This window comes from Bos grunniens, chromosome 16, assembly GCF_055505025.1.
Source record: "Bos grunniens cultivar Pamir isolate PY7600 chromosome 16, Bosgru_T2T1.0, whole genome shotgun sequence".
NCBI classification, from domain to species: Eukaryota; Metazoa; Chordata; class Mammalia; order Artiodactyla; family Bovidae; genus Bos; species Bos grunniens.
In genome coordinates, this window is record NC_141180.1 from 76,494,504 (window position 1) to 76,516,768 (window position 22,265).

At 38.2% G+C, this 22,265-nt stretch overlaps 1 protein-coding gene across 1 annotated transcript in view; it reads left to right on the forward strand.

Annotated features, from left to right (window-relative positions):
* The first annotated feature begins 18,378 nt into the window (after window positions 1–18,378).
* The window catches only part of LOC147357044 (complement factor H-like), a 58,710-nt gene continuing 54,823 nt past the window's right edge, over window positions 18,379–22,265 (forward strand). Inside the window, 1 exon segment of the mRNA XM_086345594.1 lies at window positions 18,379–18,549. Coding sequence (XP_086201720.1) covers window positions 18,498–18,549 — 52 coding nt within the window. The 5' untranslated portion in view covers window positions 18,379–18,497.

Below are 22,265 nucleotides of genomic sequence, written 5' to 3' on the forward strand. Positions count from 1 at the left end.
CCTTCTCCAGTGCATAAAAGTGAAAAGTGAAAGTGAAGTCGCTCAGTCATGTCTGACTCTTAGAGACCCCATGGACTGTAGCCTACCAGACTCCTCCATCCATGGGATTTTCCAGGCAAGAGTACTGGAGTGGGTTGCCATTGCCTTCTCCTGTCATACAGTATACTAACCCATATATATGGAATTTAGAAACATCGTAATGATAATCCCGTATGCAAGAAAGCAAAAGAGACACAGATACATAGAACAATCTTTTGGACTCTGTGGGAGAAGGTGAGGGTGGGATGATCTGTTAGAATACACTGAAACATGTATATTATCATAGGTGAAACAGATCATCAGTCCAGGTTTTATGCATGAGACAGGGTGTTCAGGGCTGGTGTACTGGGATGACACAGAGGGATGGGGCGGAGGGAGGTGGGAGGGGGGTTCAGAATGGGGAACACATGTAAACTCACGGCTCATTCATGTCAATGTGTAACAAAAACCACTACAATATTGTAAAGTAATTAGCCTCCAATTAAAATAAATAAATTAAAAAAAAAGAATGGAGACTAGAGCTGGAGGAATCAATTTCTGTGATTTCAGACTATAGTACAAAGCTATAGTCGTCTAGAGAGCATGGCACTGGCACAAAAACAGAAGTATAGACCAATGGAACAAGATAGAAAGCTGAGAGAGAAACCCACACATTCATGGGCACCTTATCTCTGAAAAAGGAGGCAAGAATATACAATGGGGAAAATATAGTCTCTCCAATAACTGATGCTGGAAGAACTGGACAACTATGTGCAGAAGAATGATTAGAACACTTCATAACACTATGCACAAAGATAAACACAAATGGATAAAAGCTAAATGTTTTCAATTTAAGACCAGACACTATAAAACTCTTAGAAGAACACATAGGCAGAATACTGTATGACATAAATTGCAGCATGATCTTTCATGACTCACCTCCTAAAATAATGGAAATAAAAACAAAAATAAATAAGTGGGACCTAATTAAACTTATAAGATTTTTCACAGCAAAGGAATCTATAAACAAAGTGAAAAGACAACCCTCAGGATGGAACAAAATAATAGCAAAGGAAACAATTGCTGAATTATTAATTTCCAAATTATGCAAGCAACTCATACAACTCAATACCAGAAAAACAAACAAGCCCATCAGAAAGTGGGCAAAATACCTAAACAGATATTTCTCCAAGAAAACCTACAGATGGCTAATAAATCCATAAATAGCACTCATTATTAGAGACATGCTAATCAGAGCTACTATGAGATATCACCTCACACCAGACCAAATGGCCATAATCAAAAAATTCATAAAGAAGAAGTTTTGAAGAGGGTCTGGAGAAAGGGAACGTTTCTGCACTTCTGGTGGGAATGTAAATTGATACAGCCACTATGGCAGATAGTATGGACATTCCTTAAAACTAGTAATAAAACCACCCTATGGCCTAGCAATACCACGACTAGGTATATACCCTGAAGAAATCAAAACTAAAAAAGACACCTGTACTGTTCATTGTAGCACTATATACGATAGGCATGCATGCAAACAACCTAGGTATCCGTTGACAGTTTAATAGACAAAGAAGCTATGGTACACATATACAATGGAATACTGCTGCTGCTGCTAAGTCACTTCAGTCGTGTCTGACTCTGTGCGACCCCAGAGACGGCAGCCCACCAGGCTCCCCCGTCCCTGGATTCTCCAGGCAAGAACACTGGAGTGAGTTGCCATTTCCTTCTCCAATGCATGAAAGTGAAAAGTGAAAGTGAAGTCGCTGAGTCGTGTCCGACTCTTAGCAGCCCCATGGACTGCAGCCCACCAGGCTCCTCTGTCCATGGGATTTTCCAGGCAAGAGTACGGGAGTGGGGTGCCATTGCCTTCTCTGACAATGGAAACTACTCAGTCACAAAAAGGAGTGCATTTGAGTCAGTTCTAATGAGGTGGATGAACCTAGAGCCTATTATACAGAGTGAAGTAAGTGAGAAAGAGAAAAACCTGTATTGTATATTAATGTATACTGGTACATACATGGTACTGATGAACCTGTTCACAGAGCAGCAATGGAGATACAGGCTTATGGACAAGGGTGGGGGAGAAGAGGGAGAGGGTGAGATGAATGGAGAGAGCAGCATGGATGCATATATACTAACATATGTAAACAGATACCAACAGGAATTTGCTGTATGACTCAGGGAACACAGACCAGGGCTCTGTAATAACCTAGATGGGGTGGGAATGGGTGAGAGGTGGAGGGAGATTCATGAGGGAGGGGATGAATGTACAACTATGGTTAATTCATGTTGATGTATGACAGATTCAAACCAATATTGTAATGCAATCATGAATCAATTAAAACAAATAAATATATTTTAAAAAGAAATGAAGCAGGAAGTTCTCCCCTAAAACTTTAAGAAATGGCACAGTTCAGTTACTCATACAAGGTCAGGTTTCAGGTTTGCTGTTGATCAATCACTAACAAGTGTCTGACTCTGTGACCCCATGGACTGTAGCATGCCAGGCTCCTCTGTCCTCTACTGTCTCCTGAAGTCTTTCCTGTCCATTGAGCTAGTAATGATATCTAACACATCTCATCCTCTGCCACCCCCTTCTTTTGCCTTCAATCTTTCTCAGCATCAGGGTCTTTTCCAATGAGTCAGCTGTTTGTATCAGGTGGCCAGAGTATTGGATCTTCAGCTTCAGCATCACTCCTTCCAATGAATATTCAGGATTGATTTCCTTTAGGATTGACTGGTTTGATCTTACACTTCAAAGACTCTCAAGAGTCTTCTTCAGCACTGCAATTCAAAAGCATCATTTCCTCAGTGCTCCACTTTCTTTATGATGCAACTCTCAGATCCGTACATGACTACTGGAAAAACCATAGCTTTGACTGAATGGGCCTTTGTCAGGAATCTGATGTCTCTGCTTTCAGTACACTGTCTTGATGACTGCAGCCATGAAATTAAAACATGCTTGCTCCTTTAAAGAGAGTTACGACAAACCTAGACAGGTGTCAAGTTAGTAAATGGTACTTAAGAAGGACAGGGAAGCCTGGTATACTGCAGTCCATGGGGTTGCAAAGAGTCAGACACGACTGAGTGACTGAACAACAACAACAACCACATATGAAGGAAACAGTGGGAGGGAAAACAAGAAGCTTAATTGAAACTGTGCAAAATTCAGTTTGTGAAATTGAACATTTTCAGTTACCACACTTAGCTGTAAGTTTATTTCCACTGAGGACAAGTCTATTTGTTATCCCAACTGAAATATGCTATTCAAGTGGTTTGATGATCTTTTATATCATGATGTGTATTTTTTTTTCCATACTTGCAAGCAATTCTCCAACACAAGCTGGGTATGCTACAATTTAGTACATAATAATACCATCTACCTGAAACAGCTTCAGATCTCAGAGGTTAAGGGCCTAGTCCCACAAACATGCCGCCCTCCCCACTTCAGAAGCCTATCACAAATCCACATGACCATGCACTTCTGGTCTAATCATTAAGATTGGAGGTAGCTACAACTTCATCTTCAGGTTCAGTTACTTGCTAGTGTGGCCCCTGGAACTCAAAATAAACTAATTAGATTAACTCATGACCAGCCAGATGGAAGGGAGGCCCAGGGCAAAGTGTGCTAGAAGTTAATAGAAGACAGAAGGAACCTACTAAGTGCAGAGCTTCCATGCTCTTCCAGGGCTCCACACTCCCAGTTCCTCTAAGCTATGAGTCCTGGAGGTTTTCAGAACCAACACATCACTACATGGGCATAAATTATTTATTTATTCACCTCATTGCTAATTGATGAAACCTCCAGTCCCTTGCCCTTCGCTGGACCTCAGGATGGTGGGATCTTTGTTTCAACCATCTAGTCATATGGATGGTTCCCTGGGGAACTAGCCTCCATCATTAGAAGATTTCCAAAAGTCACTGTATTAACATAACAAAAGACATATAGGAAATTCCAAGAGTTTCTAGAGTTCTGTGCCCCAAAAGGGGACAAAGACCAACTATATCTTTTTTTATTGAAAACCACAACATCACAAACCCTAACAGTGTTGTAAGTTTGTTGGGGTGCTAACATATTGGCACTGTATCATATCAATGGCTATAAAATGATTGAACAAAAACATTTTCTATTTGTCTTTGCAAGAACTTTATTTCTTGTATTTCTTTTTTAACCAAGTATTAGTGTTAGGTTGTGTTGATTAAAATTTTGTCTGCATTTATTAAGATGTACAGTCACTAATAACATTCTTTTTCCAGGCTTACGTTTTCTTATTCTGCCAAGTGCAAGGTTTAGGTCATAGTATAAGGTCTTTTCACCAGAAATATGGATATTTCCCTTTCCTGGAAGTGGAAAGTAACTATCTTAAGCCTCTTATGTCATTGAACTGTCAGGTGCAGAAATCAATATGAACACAGGCTGGGGACATTGAACTCAGCCAACAAATGGTCATTGTCTATTACTACATGATGTGGACAGGAAATTATATTTGGGTAAGGATATTCTCTGAGCCTTCTCCTTTGCACTTTTCCATGTTCCTATAAAGGTTAATAGAAGACAGCAGGAACTGATTAAGTGTGAGATACCTCTAGATTCTGACCACTTGGAAATGAAGTTTAGGTTAACCCCACAAGGAAAGGGACATGGACATTTTCATTTCTGGCTGAATACAAGGCAGATATACTATCAGGTGTAGAAAAACGAATTTATAATTTCAACAGAATCTACTTTTGACTCTGCTTTGAGGATTGCTTCATTGTGCTTTCTAGTTTGATTCTTGTAAATATACTTGTAAATTTTTAGCTATGTTTTCCTCTTTGCCCTTATGGTTTTAAAGAAAAATCATTCCCTTTTCAATACAATATTGTAAAGTTAAAAAAAAAAAGAAAAATCATTCCCTTTTTCAAAATACAAGACACCTGTGTGAAGATGTGAGTAAATTAAACAAGGTAATAATATCACCAAATATAAAAAAGGTGACTCTTGGAAGTTTTGACTTCAGTCTATAGAAAGGGAACAAAGGAATCTTCATTTTAGGAGACAGATTTAATATTGTTATGTAGAAGCATCGTTGTTGTTATTGTGGTGGACAATGTTGAACTACACTGATTATTTACTGGTGTTGCCAACCACCGCATCCACCTTCTACACACTGCTATGCCCTCTTAGAGGTTAGCACTTATAAACTATGTTTCACACTCTTTGGTTTGCAGGTTTTCCCTGAGTTTTGCCCATAGATTGGAGTGGGAAATCAGAAACAAGAAGATTTCTCCAGCTCTACCAGTGAGGCAGTTGCCCACAGTAGTTAGAGACACAGATCTGGTGAGACATCTCCACGTGGAGATCTGGTGATCCAGAGAGAAAATCCTGTTAGATTCCTGTTAGCCTGTTCTTCTTCTTCTCTAGACCCAGAACTAACAGCAAAACCGTATCTCCAACAACAGAGGAGAGGTTCCAAGCTGAAGGTGCATCCAGGAGCAGTAGAACCTCATGTTTCTGGATCTACCGTAAGTTTCCCGGTAAGTTTTTATTGTGATTTGGACTTTTTGCATTGTGCAATGTCCTTTATTCCTCTGTGTGCTTGATCATGAGCTTATTCGCTCACTCCTCTCAGACTCCTTGCAACCTCATGGACAGTAGCCCACCAGGCTCCTCTGTCCAAGGAATTCTTCAGACAAGAGTACTGCAGTGGATCTCCATGACCTCCTCCAGGGGATCTTCCCGAGCCAGGGATCCAACCTGCATCTCCTGTGTCTCCTGCATTGCAGGCAGATTCTTTACCTGCTGAGCCATTTGTTCCTTTCAGTTCAGTTCTGTTCAGTTGCTCAGTCGTGTCTGACGCTTTGAGACCTCATGAATCACAGCACGCCAGGCCTCCCTGTCTATCACCAACTTCCAGGGTTCACTCAAACTCATGTCCATCAAGTCAGTGATACCATCCAGCCATCTCATCCTCTGTCGTCCCCTTCTCCTCCTGCCCCCAATCCCTCCCAGCATTAGAGTCTTTTCCAATGAGTCAACTCTTTGCATGAGGTGGCCAAAGTATTGGAGTTTCAGCTTCAGCATCAGTCCTTCCAATGAACACCCAGGACTGATCTCCTTTTGGATGGACTGGTTGGAGCCCCTTGCAGTCCAAGGGACATGCAAGAGTGTTCTCCAACACCACAGTTCAAAAGCATCAATTCTTCAGCACTCAGCTTTCTTCACAGTCCAAATCTCACATCCAAACATGGCCACTGGAAAAACCATAACCTTGACTACATGGACCTTTGTTGGCAAAGTAATATCTCTGATTTTGAATATGCTATCTAGGTTGGTCATAACTTTCCTTCCAAGGAGTAAGCATCTTTTAATTTCATGGCTGCAATCACCATCTGCAGTGATTTTGGAGTCCAAAAAATTCTTGTTAAATCTAAATTCTAACCTCATAATACTCTGTCTCACTCTCCACGTCTCTCCCTGTCTCTTTCTCCTCCAAGCCTGGCCAATTGCAGTGCATAAACCAGGTTTAGTTTCCTAGGTCACTCTGGTTAGGTGTGCTCCTTGCATACGGACAGAATAAGGTTAAATCAGTTGAAGGACCCTTTCCTTATTAGACAATTTCACACTGTACATGCTTATAGATATGACTCATGTTTGGTGTAAACTTTGCTATAGCATCTTATGTTGATATATACACTCCTCTCTTTTTGTGCTTTTACACTTACTTTTTTTTAAATTTAATTTTATTTTTTAACTTTACAATAATGTATTGGTTTTGCCATATATCGAAATGAATCCTCCACAGGTATACATGTGTTCCCCATCCTGAACCCTCCTCCCTCCTCCCTCCCCATACCATCCGTCTGGGTTGTCCCAGTGCACCAGCCCCAAGCATCCAGTATCGTGCATTGAACCTGGACTGGTGACTCGTTTCCTATATATTATACATATTTCAATGCCATTCTCCCAAATCATCCCACCCTCTCCCTCTTCCACAGAGTCCAAAAGACTCTTCTATACATCAGTGTCTCTTTTGCTGTCTCGCATACAGGGTTATTGTTACACTTACTTTGTTATCTGAGAAAGTATTGTGTCTTTTCTATATGTCTAAACCTGTATAGTACATTTCATAGAACACCATTCTTGTTTTCATTATACTCAACTATTTGACATCTTACTGCCAGGTGTAAGTGGGATGTTTGAACACTCACCTACTTCTCAGTGGTCAGTGTTATATTCCCTTCATATCTTCCTTCTCCTGCCATGATTTGGTTGCATTCTTTCTACTTTGCAGAATATTTAATTCATACAAATATAAGTCTATCCATGCCCCAGTTCTTATTTCAGTCTCAGCTCTGGAAAAAAATATACAAAATGTTTAAGATCATGATATTGCCTATTTCCCACGTCATCTTTTGAAATGTATATTAAAGCAAAAAGAGTCTCATAATCTTCAAGGCCCCTTCCTACCTTGCCCACAAAATAATTAAAAACAAAAAAACAAAAAACCCTTCTTTAGAGAATGAACAGTGCCATCTGGTGGAATAAGCTTCATTTGTTGTTCAGTCACTTGTGTCCCACTATTTGCAACCCCTTGGACAGCACCTCACCAGGCTTTCTTGTCTCTCACTATCTCTAGGAGTCTGCTCAAACTCATACCCATTGGGTCAATGATGCCATCCAATCATCTCATCCTCTATCAACCCCTTCTCCTCCTGCCCTCAATCTTTCCCAACATCAGGGTCTTTTCCAATGAGTTAGCTCTTCACATCAGGTGGCCAAAGTATTGGAGTTTCAGCTTCAGCATCAGTCCTTCCAATGAATATACAGGGTGGATTTCCTTTAGGATTGACTGGTTTCATTTCATCGCCCTCCAAGGGACTCTCAGGAGAACACCACTGTTTGAAAGCATCAATTCTTTGGCACACAGCCTCCTTTATGATCCAACTCTCACATCCATACATGATTACTGGAAAAACCATAGCTTGACTATGCAGGCCTTTTTTGGCAAAGTGATGCTTTTTAAAATTCTATCTACATTTGTCATAGCTTTTCTTCCAAGGGGCAGGCTTTTTTTTTTTTTAAATTTTGAGGCTGCAGTAACTCTTGTCAGTGATTTTTGAGTCCTCAAAAATGAAATCTGTCTCTATTTTCATTGTTTCCCCATCTATTTCCCATGAAGTGATGGAACTGGATGCCATAATCTTAGCTTTTTCATGTTGAGGTTTAAGCCAGCTTTTTCACTCTATTTTTTCACCTTCATCAAGAGATTCTTCAGTTCATCTTGGCTCTCTGGAAAGAGTTGGTGTCATTGGCACATCTGAGGTTGTTAATATTTATCCAGCAATCTTGATTTCAGCTTGTGAGTCATCCATCCCAGCATTTCGCATGAGGTACTCCACATAAAGTTAAATAACAGGGTGACAATATACAGCCTTGATGTACTCCTATCCCAATTTGGAACTGGCTCATTGTTCCATGTCTGGTTCTAACTCTTGCTTCTTGACCTGCGTACAGGTATCCAAGGTGGTCTGGAATGCCCGTCTCTTGAGTTTTCCACAGTTTATTGTGATCCACAAAGTCAAAGGCTTTAGAGTAGTTAGTGAAGCAGAAATATATGTTTTTCTGGAAATCCCTTGCTTTATCTATGATCTAATGGATGCTGGAAATTTGATCTCTGGTTCTTCCTCCTTTTCTAAATCCAGCTTATAGATCTGGAAGTCTCAGTTCAGTTCACATACTGTTGAAGCTTAGCTTGAAATATTTTGAGCAGTATATTGACAATATGTGAAATGAACATAATTATGTGATAGTTTGAACATTCTTTGGCATTGTCCTTCTTTGAGATTAGAAAGAAAATTGACCTTTTCCAGTCCTGGGGCCTCTTCTGCATTTTCCAAATTAGCTGGCATATTGAGTGCAACACTTTATTGGCATTAACTTTTAGGATTTGAAATAGCACAGCTGGAACTCCATCACCTCCACTAGCTTTGTTTGTAGTAATGCTTCCTCAGGCCCACTTGACTTTACACTCCAGGATTTCTGGCTCTAGGTGAGTGATCACACCATCATGGTTATCCGGGTCATTAAGACCTTTTTTGTACAGATTTTCTATATATTCCTGCCACCTCTTCTTAATATCTTCTGCTTCTATTAGGTCCAACTGTTTCTATCCTTCAGTGCCCATGTTTGCATGAAAAGTTCCTTTTGTATCTCTAATTTTCTTGAAAAGATCTTTACTCTTTACCATTCTATTGCTTTTCTCTATTTCTTTGCATTGTTCACTTAAGGATGCTTTCTTATCTCTTCTTTCTATTCTTTCGAACTCTTCATTCAGGTGAAATAAAGTAGAGTCCATATTTAAGGTGCCCCTTACATGCATGGAGGCAGTTCCCTGATGGCTCAATGTTTAAAGAATCTGCCTGCAGTTCAGGAGACACAGGAAACACTAGTTTGATTCCTGGGTTGTGAAGATTCTGTGGAGGAAGAAATGGAAATCTTCACCCTTATTCTTGCCTGGAAAATCTCATGGACAGAGGAGATTGGTGGGCTAAAATCCAAAGGATAGCAAAAGTCAGACACGACTGGGTGACTAAGCATGTAACTATAGCCACGGAATGTGTGCATCTGTATATCAATAGTGTCCTATGAGTTCTTGCACATTTAAAATATTTTCTGTAGTTTAATACTTGGCTGTCTGGTTGTATGGATATAAAACTCTTGGTTTTCATTTTCTTTTCTTAACTTTTATGAAAATGCTCTTCTATTATTGCCTTGGTCTTTTAGCTTCTTTGGAGAATTCTAAAGGCCTTCTATTTTCCCCTTCCTTTTAGTCACCTAGAGCTCTAAGAACTTCCCATTACCTTTACAGAGAAGACATTTTTAATGTGGCTATTCTAAATATGCAATATGATGAGTCTCATAAAATATATATATTTATGTCATGGTTTAGTTGACAGGTTGTGTCCAACTCTTGCAAACCCATGGAGTGTAGCCTGCCAAGCTCCTCTGTCCATGGTATTTTCCAGGCAATAATAGTGGAGTAGGTTTCCATTTCCTTCCCAGTACCTCTATACAACTACTCTATAATCAAGATGTAGAATATTTTCATCATCTCAAATGTTCCTTCATCCCTTTTGAAGTCTCTCCATCTTCCATAACTACACTATTTCTTTTTGGAGTGGAGGTTTGGGTTCAATGAAAAATGAACTTTTGAAGGACAACAATAACTTTTAACTTTTTCTCTTTTTTTCAACATTCTTTTATTGATAAACATTGAAACGATCTGTAGTTTTCTCTATGAAAACATAAGTTGTATGGAAATTTTAGCTTATGGAAATGTCCATAACTATTTTTATAGAAAGTATCCATAAAAAAAAGAAACATTAAAATGTTTAAAGTGAAAATAGCACCCCATTCACAAATTTGTTTAATTTTTCATATAGGATTTCATATTATTCAATAGAATGTAGTATTACCAATAGCCCCAAATTCTTGTGTTTGGGGATAAAGACTCAAGGCTCTCTCAAGTCCTTTTGATTTGAGACACAAGATGTGTCCTCTGGATTGGATTGTAACTTTTAAATCTACATTTTATTCTGAAAATGGTAATTTTTTAAGCAAAGTTAAACATATAAATAGCTAAACACCTAAAGTTAATCTTAATCTGATTGATAATTTTTTTTAACACACATGTATGCCTGTGTAACTATTAGTTAGTTAGTTAGTTCAGTCACTCAGTCGTGTCCGACTCTGCGACCCCATGAATCGCAGCACACCAGGCCTCCCTGTCCATCACCAACTCCCGGAGTTCACTCAAACTCACGTCCATCGAGTCAGTGATGCCATCCAGCCATCTCATCCTCTGTTGTCCCCTTCTCTTCCTGCCCCCAATCCCTCCCAGCATGAGTCTTTTCCAATGAGTCAATTCTTTGCATAAGGTGGCCAAAGTACTGGAGCCTCAGCTTCAGCATCACCCAGGACTAAATTGAGTAAATGTCCAGCACATCATCAGGTTTCCTTGTGTCTCTTCCCATTCTGTAATACACCTTACCTTGTAGGCACCGCCTTCATGATGAGGGTTTCCACCTTTTGAAAGCCTACCATTGAAATTATAAGATACGTACTTAGTGAGTGTGTTTGATTTTTTTTCCATTTACAAGAGCTGTGAGATTATCCCAAACTGCTATCATTTTCTAAATTCGTGACTATTAATCAGTTGTATGAAAATGCTACAAATATTTTATCCATTTTCTGAATGTTCATGGGAACCATTTGCATTTTTGCCATTTATGAATAAAGCTGCAATGAACAATTCTGTATGTGTCTTTTTAAGGGGATGTACTCCAGATCCTCTGGTGAGGGAGAGATTAAGGGGATAAACTTTCAGGTGCAAAATAGATGAGTTATAAACATGAAATATTCAGTGTGGAGCATATAGTCAATAATTATGCAATTTTAAAAATCTTGCTCGATTATAATTAGACTTACTGTAGCAATTATTTTGAAATGGACAGAAACATGGAATCACTACACTGTGTAACAGAAAGTAATACAATGTTGTAGGCCAACTGTACTTAAAAGAACAAACAAATACTTTGAAAAAGAGATCTCATTTGTGGTTACCATAGGCTAGGGCTGGAGATAGGGGAACTGGATGAAGCCAGTCAGAAGGTACCAACTTCCTGCTGTGAGATAGATTAGTACTAAGGATGTAGTGTACAACATGGTTAATATGACTAATTCTGCTGTGTCTGAAGTATGAAAGTTAATAGGATGGTAAGTCCTGAGTTCTCATCACAAATTCTTTTTTCTTTAATTTTATATCCATATGAGATGATGGATATTCACAAACCTTATTGTTGTAATCATTTCAGGATATATGTAAATGACATGATTAGGCCATACACCTTAAATTTATGCAGTGCTTTATGTCAATTATATGTTAACAAAGTTGGAAAAATTGATAATCATAAAACCCACACATAAATAGCATGTAAAGGAAGGGATTGTGCTATAATTGATATGATTGTTTTTAAGCTCTACTATATATATATATTTAAAATCTATTCACTTTCCTAAGTCCATGAAAATACAGATGACCCAAATGGCTGGGAAAAACCTCACCTACTCTCCTGAAATATATTATTGAAAGTTAGTATCTGATATATGGCTTTGGAGCCAGTCCATATTAGCCACAGAAAGTTGTGCACTTAGATATCAGGTAATGAATACAATAACTTATTGTGAAACTACCAACAGAAACAAGTTAGGGACATTTCAAAATTTTGAACTTTGATATTTATTAAATGGCACTAATTAAGTAGTATCATTGTAATGCATAAATTCAGTCACACTAGGTAACTGCAAATGGAGCAGATTTTTGAACCCTAAACAGTGCAACTGGAGTATTTGTGTGAATGTACCTCTGGGAAAATCTAACATGTTGTTGTTAATCAGTGTCCTCACCTTGTGGTTTTACACTGCTCATGGACAGGGTAAGTTGAAACAGATGTGAACACTCAGATCTACTTTCTTTTGTGTGTATATTTGATTGAATAAACTGGTTAAAATAGTCTGTACTGTGAGATAACCATAAGAATACCTTAATGGAAAAATGATCAGATATTCACCTAAAAGGGGAAAACAAAATGAATACTTTTCAATGTCATCTGAGTTCCACAGTGCAAAAAGGTTCTCTACGTAGATTATGGGGTCATGTGAATACACTCATGAAAATTTGAATAGAAAATGCATCACAGAAAAGTAGATTATAATTCCAGAATGTTTAGGAGAGTCTTACTTGTAATATGAGAAAGCTCTGGAGAACAATGGTTATTTTTATACTTTTACATATGGTGATTTTTGTAGGTTCAAATCTCATTTTAAATATGTTCTGTTGACTGTATTGTGATTATAGCTTAATAAATCTATTAAAGGTCATTAACATCACTGTTAGTTTTTAAAAACCAGCTTAGGTACCAGATATATTTTCCTTTTACAAAATGTGGAATACAGTCTTAATTTCCAGTGTAGTGCCAATATATTTAGAATTATTTTCAGAGAGAAATGTAAATGTTGACAACCTTAAAAAAACTTGTCTCTTTTATTTTTAAACTTTAAACGCGGGTATACCTGTGGCAGATTCATTTCGATATTTGGCAAAACTAATACAATATTGTAAAGTTTAAAAATAAAATAAAATTAAAAAAAAAAGAAAAAGCAAAAAAAAATAAATAAACTTATAAGTTCTTTTCATTAGTTATCTATTTTTTACACAATAGTGTATATATGTCAGGCTCAATCTCCCAATTCATTCTTCTACTCTTGGGCCCCCTTGTATCCATATATCCATTCTTTATGCCTATATCTCTATTTTTGCTTTGCAAATAAGTTCATCTGTAGCATTTTTCTAGATTCCATATATAAGGAATATTATACAATATTTATTTTTCTCTTTCTGACTTGCTTCACTCTATATGACAGTCTCTAGGTCTATCCATGTCTCTGCAAATTGCACAATTTCCTTGCTTTTTATGGCTGAGTAGTATTTCATTGTATATATGTACCACTTCTTCTGCATCTCTTCTGCTGTTGATGGACATTTAGGTTGATTCCATGTCCTGGCTGTTGTGAATAAAATAGGTAACTACTGAGAACTTACTGTGTTTCATAGGCAGCTCCCCTCAATGCTCTCTGGTGACATAAATGGGAAGGAAATCCAAGAAAAGGGGACATATATATATATATATATATTCATATAACAGATTTGTTTTCATGTACAGCAGAAGCTAACCCAACATTTTAAAGCAACTCCAATAAAAATGAAAAACAAAAGTCAAATTATATAAATGTATTAATATAAGTAATTAAATCATATTAAAAACAAAGATTTTACTCCAAAATACAAAACTATATGTTCTTCATTATGATGTTTTGTCTTTCATTTTCTTTAATAATACATTTGTCTTCAAGTTTTTGTAAATGAAAGCTCTAATGAGTTTTATGATACCTTGTGAAACTCAAGGTGTGAATAGAATATGCATCACTCTGCATTATTCATCTTATAATTTGTTACATGTTATTTTAGTCCATTTGGCAATTTTCTTCGTGAACAACATTTACAGCACAATAAAGCTCCCTGTCTAGTCCTTAGTGTTACAAATAAAAGCAGCTCAGGCCCCAGATCACTTATAAGAAAGGCTGCATCACGATTATTCCTGATGAGGAGCAGGCAGACATGAATTGTTTCTCCTGATTCTCAGGTATATGAGTGATGGTTTATTAATCAACTAGAATAAGACTACAGGCATACTTCCAAACAAGAGGAGAAAGAGTACACAATATGAAAGAGAAATGTGAAATTTTGACAAATCTTCACCAGATATTCCAGTGCAACACTTCTCTTCTCATTAACAACTGAACTCTTTCCAAAAGTGGTCTTAAAGCTAAATGTTGGAATATTTAAGCAAAGTTTTTTTTTTCAGAATTTATGGGTGCACTTATGAAATTTTTAGCATGCAAAATAATTGTAATATCAGATTCAAGCCATTAAGTAAAACTCACATCACCTAACACCTATTGTTGTAGATGCCTGCGTGCCTGCATGCTAAGTCGCTTCAGTCATGTCTGACTCTTTGCCTCCCCATCGACTGTAGCCCACCAGGCTTCTCTGTCCATGGAATTTTCCAGGCAAGAATACTGGAGTGGGTTGCCATGCCCGCCTCCAGGGGATCATCCAAACCCAAGGATTGAACCTCCCTGTACTATGTCTCCTGCATTGGCAGGTGGGTTCCTTCTTTACCACTAGCACCCACTGGGATACCCATTGTATTAGATACATAGTCCTAATTAAAAATTTTTCCAGAAAACATATTGGCTTAAGACAATACACCTCCAAATTCTTAGAGCACCTGTGGTCAAGAATAAAGAAAGGGCTTCTCTGGCTAGTTATGCATCACTCTGTTTGGGGGGCAACTGGGTAAATGCCTGGGCCGCTGTCACCTGGACACTCAGCTGGGCTGGAGGCTTTGCTTCCAAGTTGGCTCGCTCTCTTGGCTTTTGGTGGAGGCCTCAGCACCTGCCCACGTGGTCATCTGGGCAGGTTGCTTGAGAGACTGCTTTCCTCAGGGCCATTGACGGCAGACAGGGAGGAGGAAGCTTCCACACCAGGTATGAGTTTGTCACATTGTCACGTCAGTCATGTGTAATCATGAGAAATGGTCACTAAGTCCTGCACACTCCGTAGAGAGGACTTAAGCTCTAATATTTGGAGAGAGGAGTGTGGAAAGTGTTGTGGACTTTCTTAAAACCATCACATATAGAAAAACGTCAGGTCAACTTATCAGAGTATTTTCTGGGGATGCTTCCTTTACTCCTCAACTTCTTTCCTGCCTCTATAGTAACAATACTCTTTTTTCTAACAGTATATCATAAAATTTTGGCATACTTAAACTGGTTATTCCAGGAAAGAAAACTGTAACTTTATAAAACAGGTCAATGACCTTAACAGTAATTACAAACATAAATCTAAAGTGATTTTTCGAACCATAATTTCTCTTAAAATGAAGGTATTAGCAGTATTAAACAGATTTCAATCTACATAAGTATTATACTAAAGATATTTAAACTTGCTTAAGATGGATTTATGAAAATGGTGCTGTGTGCTTAGTCCCTCAATCATGTTCAACTCTTTGCGACCCTTTAGACTATAGTCCTCCAGGCTCCTCTGCCCATGGAATTCTCCAGGCAAGAGTGGGTTGCCACTTCCTTCTGCAAGGGAATATGATTGACCCAGGGATCAAACCTACATCTCTTTTGTCTTCTGCATTACAGGTAGATTCTTTACACACTAAGCCATGGGGGAAGCCTATGAAAATGGCAGATCAACCCAAATGTATTGATATCACAGCAAAGTTATCCCACAAGGGACCTTGTAAAGTTCTTGTAGACAAGATGAGGAAATTGGCCAGTTAAATAGTTGATCAGATATTCATAATGTCATTAAATAAGCTGATTATCAGATGCAGGATTTTGTTCTCAGGCCTGCTGCATTGCTGTTTTGTATCATCTGCCAGTTTAATGGAGCAGAGGAGATGTACCTGGAATGATACTGAGGCACTGAAAGTGAACCCACATTAGGACAGGTTCATCACTCAGAAAGACACCCATGTGTGAGGTTGGACTCAATAATGGGATATTTAGCTGCTCATGAGACCAGAACTTGTATTGGTAGAAGTGTAAGAGGAGAATGAGGTTGTTCTGAGTCTTGACAGAGTCAGTGCCACTCTGACCATAGTGGACTATTGTATGTGCTTCAATAAATGATCTGGTTAGAGAGACAAATACAGATTCACATGTGACCAAAAAAAAGAGAGGAGGAAAATAGCTCAGGCCAGTGATAGTAATGATGTTTACTTTTAATTATGCCTTCTTTGTGTACCTTTTGGAAGTGAGTCTCAGTGGATTATTTTATTAATTCACGTTCTATGAATCATCAAAATGAGGTGAATAACTGTACTAGATCTGAACTCAGATAATCAGGACTTGAATCTCTCCTCTACAATGTAATGACAAAGTTAGTTGAGTTCTTTTCACTTGACTTCTGCAAATACAAAGACTCAAGCTTGCCCAACATGGTATTATTGTTAAATATACATATCTTGACATATATGGTGAAATTTATAAAATTCAAGGACGAAGAGAAATTATTCTAATCTCCAAAAAGTAGTGGGAAGAAACCTAGACTGTTACTTAAGTGGAATCAAATTAAATAAGCATTTCAAACTAAAAAATGTAGAGAAGCTTCAAAAAAGTGTGGGTAATCTATTAGTGATGAGAGATGAAGACTATAGGCCTTGAAAGGGTATAATTAACAAGTCTTTGTTAAAAGGGATTAAGATATGCAAAGATTCAACGTTTATAATTAATTTAGTAAGCATATAAGTGAAAATTACTAAATATATATTAAAAACAAATTGTAATTATGTTATACCTCATTTAAAATATTTGTAAGAAATACTGAAAAATGCATCATTCTCCAATTAAAATTAGACACAAGCATTCAAGGGTTTCCCTTAATCTTAACCATTTGGAAATTAAGAATTATTGATTGTTCATTTCTCCAATTAGACAAGCAAGGGAAAAGATGCCTAATATCTAGTTTGAGTGATAAACAATAATGTTACTTTCTTGTGTGATTAGATCCATGAAAATTAGTGTGGTTCTCTATATATGTCACATTTCCAATAAACAGAAAATTAAAGTCATGAATGTTAATTGGAAAAAAAAAAAACAACAACACTGTTTTCTTTCTACATTGACTTGGTCTGAGAAGAAGTGTCAGGATTTTGGTTTCTGATGAGAATGGAAATGAAAGAAAAAGAAGTCAAATGAGCCACAAGATAAAATCTGTACTTTCATCTCTTGACTAAGATGCTAATTTAGTCAACCATGGTTAGGACTTCTGCACTTAAGGAGAAATCATTTATTAAGTCTCTATAGTTTTATACCAAGAGAATCTACATACACATTTTATATGATATGACTCACAAGACATAATTTGACCTTCAATATCAAGGACCTCTTTACATACTTCAATCATCTGAGTTTTCTATAACTTTTCTTTTCCTAGAAACCATAATGTAGTGAGTGTAATTAACTGAACAAAAATGTAATTCATAGAGGTAATGTTAATTTCTTATTTGATTGTATAATGAGGTAAAACATTATTTCTACTTTTTTTATTCCAAGGGAAACATTGTAATTATCCAGTAATAAAACATGGACAGCTATATCATTCATACAGAGGACACTTTCCAGCACGTGTAAATCAATAGTTTCTCTATAACTGTGATCAGTATTTTGTGCCTCCTTCACAATATTCCTCGGATTACCTGACTTGCACAGCAGAAGGATGGTCTCCAGAAGAACCATGCCTCAGTAAGTAAACCTATTAAGTTTATATGCATAAGTATTTGAAAGAGTGAAGAGACAAAAGTATACAAGTGAGTAGATTTAAGTGTTGTGTAACAACAGTAAGGCCAAGGGATGTGTTCTATGAAAAAAAAAAAAATCTAAACAGATCTTCCCTTTACTAGAGGCTCTTCATGTAAATCCTGTGAGGCAGAGACTTTATAACAATATCTGCATCATTTATACATACTTTAATCATAAACTAAAGAAAAATAATATGGAATGTTGATTTTCATTTGTAACAAAGGTGGTAGTAGCTTTCATTTTATTGTTACATATTATATTTGAATACTAGTGCATTCACATTTAAATTCTAAAAGGTTAATCTTTAAGTTTCTATTTTAACAAATTTATGTTTTTTTCTATCATATTATTTTTATGATCCTTAGGAGAATGTATTTTCAATAATTTGGAAAATGGATATACCCCAAGTAGTGAAAGAAAAGCTGTACAGGGTGAAACAGTAAGGGTTCGCTGCTATCATGGCTACAGTCTTCAAAATAATCAGAACACAATGACCCGCACAGAGAGTGGCTGGTCTCCTCCTCCCAGATGCATCCGTGTCAGTGAGTAAACTGGGCTGAGATCCCAATATGTTCATAATTTTCTAAGACTCAGCTGTATTAGTCACTCCAAAAGTTTATATCAACCTCTTGTTTTCCCAAAGGACCTATTTAATTTTATTGTTTACAAGTATCTGTGAGTGTACCTATGGATACTTCTTGATAAGTATATAACAAAATACATGTACCTATTGATAGACACTGCTCAATAAAATAGGAAAAGATCCACAAAGAAGAAACCTGTAATAACAAAATGAGGTTAGAAAGATGGCAGGAGTCTCACTGTCTCTCCTGATATAAACACAGACTTTGACCATCATTTGTGGATAAGAGGATCTTTGTGGGGGTCCAGGAGTCTAACAGAGACACGACAGCATGCTCCTAGAGCACAAAGATGACAGACCCCTCAGCACAGGATTTTACCTGTGGGGAAAATAAGAGCATGTGAGCAAGGGTGGTGTCCTCACCTTCCAGCGCACTTCTCTCTCCCCTTATCCAGGACACTGGGGTCACCTGCATGGCTGGGGGTGGGGAGAGGCCAGGAGCACAGCATCCAGGGCTGGAATTCTTCAAGGGACATAGGTCCTACTGACCACGTGGAGACCCCACCAGGAAGCCCCAAACCATTGCAGACACCATGCTTGTGGTCCTGCTCACCCCTGGGCCCCTCATCTCATCCACATCCCCCTCCCCAGGGCCAGGTCCCTGTGTAGGTCTCCACGGTGGCATCCAACCTTTGCAGGTGGCCCGTGGGACATCTAGAAGCCAACCTGTCCCTGTGGGTCTGTGAGAAAGCACATGAATGTGAGCATTTGGCATTGTCCCAAGGAAGCACCCAGAAAACTGTCGGCACAGAGACTGTCTTTGCTGTGTTGATAGAAGCATAGGAGCTTCAGAATTCTCTCCTAGGAGGAATTGAGTACATGAGACAGGTGTCTCCTTAAAAAAGGTCTGAAAAAGTCTCAAAATCCCTATCAGGGTGATAGTGTACTTCCCTCCCCAAGTCAGTCTGTAAAGACAGGAGGGAGTGACTGCTTCTTTAAACAGCAACCTGAGACTTCAAGGGACACAGACAATAAAGGACTAAAATGTTTAGAGAGAAACACAATAGTTTTTCAGTTACTGTCCCCAAATAATGGATATGGACTATTTGTCTGATAAGTAATTTAAAGTAATTGCTTAAGAACTTCATTGAGATAGAAGACAACAGTGGAGAGGGAAATGGCAACCCACTCCAGTATTCTTTCCTGGGAAATCCCATGGACAGAGGAGCCTGGAGGGCTACAGTCCACTGAGTCTCAATGAGTCAGACACAAGAGTAGCTACTTACTATGCACTCATGCATTCCTTTATATTTAGTGTAATTATTGATAGATAAGGATGTATTAATACTATCTTTTGTAACAGAATGTTTTATAGTTCCCTAAATCATTTCCTCTGACTGTTTGCCTTTGTGAATTCATGATTTTTGTTATAGTACTGTAACAATACTACTACAACTTTTGTTATAGTAGTATGCATTTAATAAACTTCTCTTTACCATTTGTGAATCTAGTATGGATTCCTGCTTTGTTTACCATGAGATTTACATAAAGTATTATTCAGAGAGAGCAGTGTTTTATGCTGATAATATATGAATACAACCATATATTAAATCTCCTTCCTTTTTCCCTTCTCCATTTTATCTTTTTGATGTCATGATTTTCTCTTTTTATAGTGTGTACTTAATTAAAAAATAATTGTAGCTATAGTTACTTTTATATTCTTGCACTTTAACTCTTAAATAGTTAAGTGTTTAACATTCCATATAAAGTACTATAGTGTTCTGAATGTGAATGTGCACTTAAATTTACCAGTGTACCATGTATTTTCATGGAATTAATTAGCATTATTTTACTTCATCTTGAATAATTCCTTTTTGTGTTTCAGTAAGGAAGGTCTGTGTGCCTGCTCAGTTACCTCAGTCGTGTCTGATATTTTGTGACCCTATGGGTGGCAGCCCACCAGGTTCTCTGTCCATGGGCTTTTCCAGGCAAGAATACTGGAGTGGGTTGCCATGCCCTCCTCAAGAAAGGTCTGCTGCTGCTGCTAAGTCACTAGAGTTGTGTCTGACTCTGTGCGACCCCAGAGACAGCAGCCCACCCGGCTCCACTGTCCCCGGGACTCTCCAGGCGAGAACACTGGAGTGGGTTGCCATTTCCTTCTCCAATGCATGAAAGCAAAAAGTGAAAGTGAAGTCGCTCAGTCGTGTCCTACTCCTAGCGACCCCATGGACCGCAGCCCACCAGGCTCCTCCGTCCATGGGATTTTCCAGGCAAGAGTACTGGAGTGGGGTGCCATCGCCTTCTCCGCAAGAAAGGTTTAGCTGTGTTCAATTTTCTCAGTATTTTTTGGTCAGATGAAGTATTTATATTGTTTTCTTTTCAGAATGATGTTTTCAAATATTCTTCTTTGGCAGTTTTGTCTTTCAACACTTGGAATATATCATCCCACTTTCTCCTGGCCCACTAGGTTTCTGCTGAGAAATATTCTTAGATCCAAATGAAGGCTCCTTAGTAAATTCCAGGTAAGGAAGTAACAGTTAGAACTGGACATGGAACAACAGACTTGTTCCATTTAGGGAAAGGAGTACATCAAGGCTGTATATTGTGACCCTGCTTATTTAACTTATATGCAGAGTACATCATGAGAAACGCTGGACTGGAGGAAGCACAAGCTGGAATCAAGATTGCCGGGAGAAATATCAATAACCTCAGATATGCAGATGACACCACCACCCTTATGGCAGAAAGTGAAGAACCAAAGAGCCTCTTGATGAAAGTGAAAGAGGAGGGTGAAAAAGTTGGCTTAAAGCTCAACATTCAGAAAATGAAGATCATGGCATCTAATCCCATCGCCTCATGGCAAATAGATGGGGAAACAGTGGAAACAGTGGCTGACTTTATTTTTGGGGGCTCCAAGATCACTACAGATGGTGATTGCAGCCATGATATTAAAATATGCTTACTCCTTAGAATGAAAGTTATGACCAACCTAGACAGAATATTTAAAACAGACACATTACTTTGTCAACAAAGGTCCGTCTAGTCAAGGCTATGGTTTTTCCAGTGGTCATGTATGGATGTGAGAGTTGTACTTTAAAGAAAGCTGAGCACTGAACAATTGATGCTTTTGAGCTGTTGTGTTGAAGAAGACTCTTGAGAGTCCCTTAGACTGCAAGGAGATCCAACCAGTCTATCCTTAAGGAGATCAGTCTTGGGTTTTCATTGGAAGGACTTACGTTGAAGCTAAAACTTCAATGCTTTGGCAACCTGATGCGAAGAGCTGACAGATTTGAAAAGACCCTGATGCTGGGAAAGACCGAGGGCAGGAGGAGAAGGGGATGACAGAGGATGAGACGGTTGGATGGCATCACTGATTCAATGGACGTGGGTTTGGGTGAACTCCGGGTGTTGGTGATGGACAGGGAGGCCTGGCGTGCTGCGATTCATGGGGTCGCAAAGAGTCGGACACGACTGAGTGACTGAACTGAACTGAACTGAAGTAGTAAATTCCAAGATTTTTGTTTTGTTAGCTTGTTTGTTTTTTCCTCATGCTACTTGAAGGCTTCTCATTTTTTCTTTGATTTTGCAACTTTATTATAATGTGTGTTGTAGAGGATTTTTAAAGTTGATTTGATTTGGTCATCTGTAAGCTTCCTGAACTTAGATATTCAAATA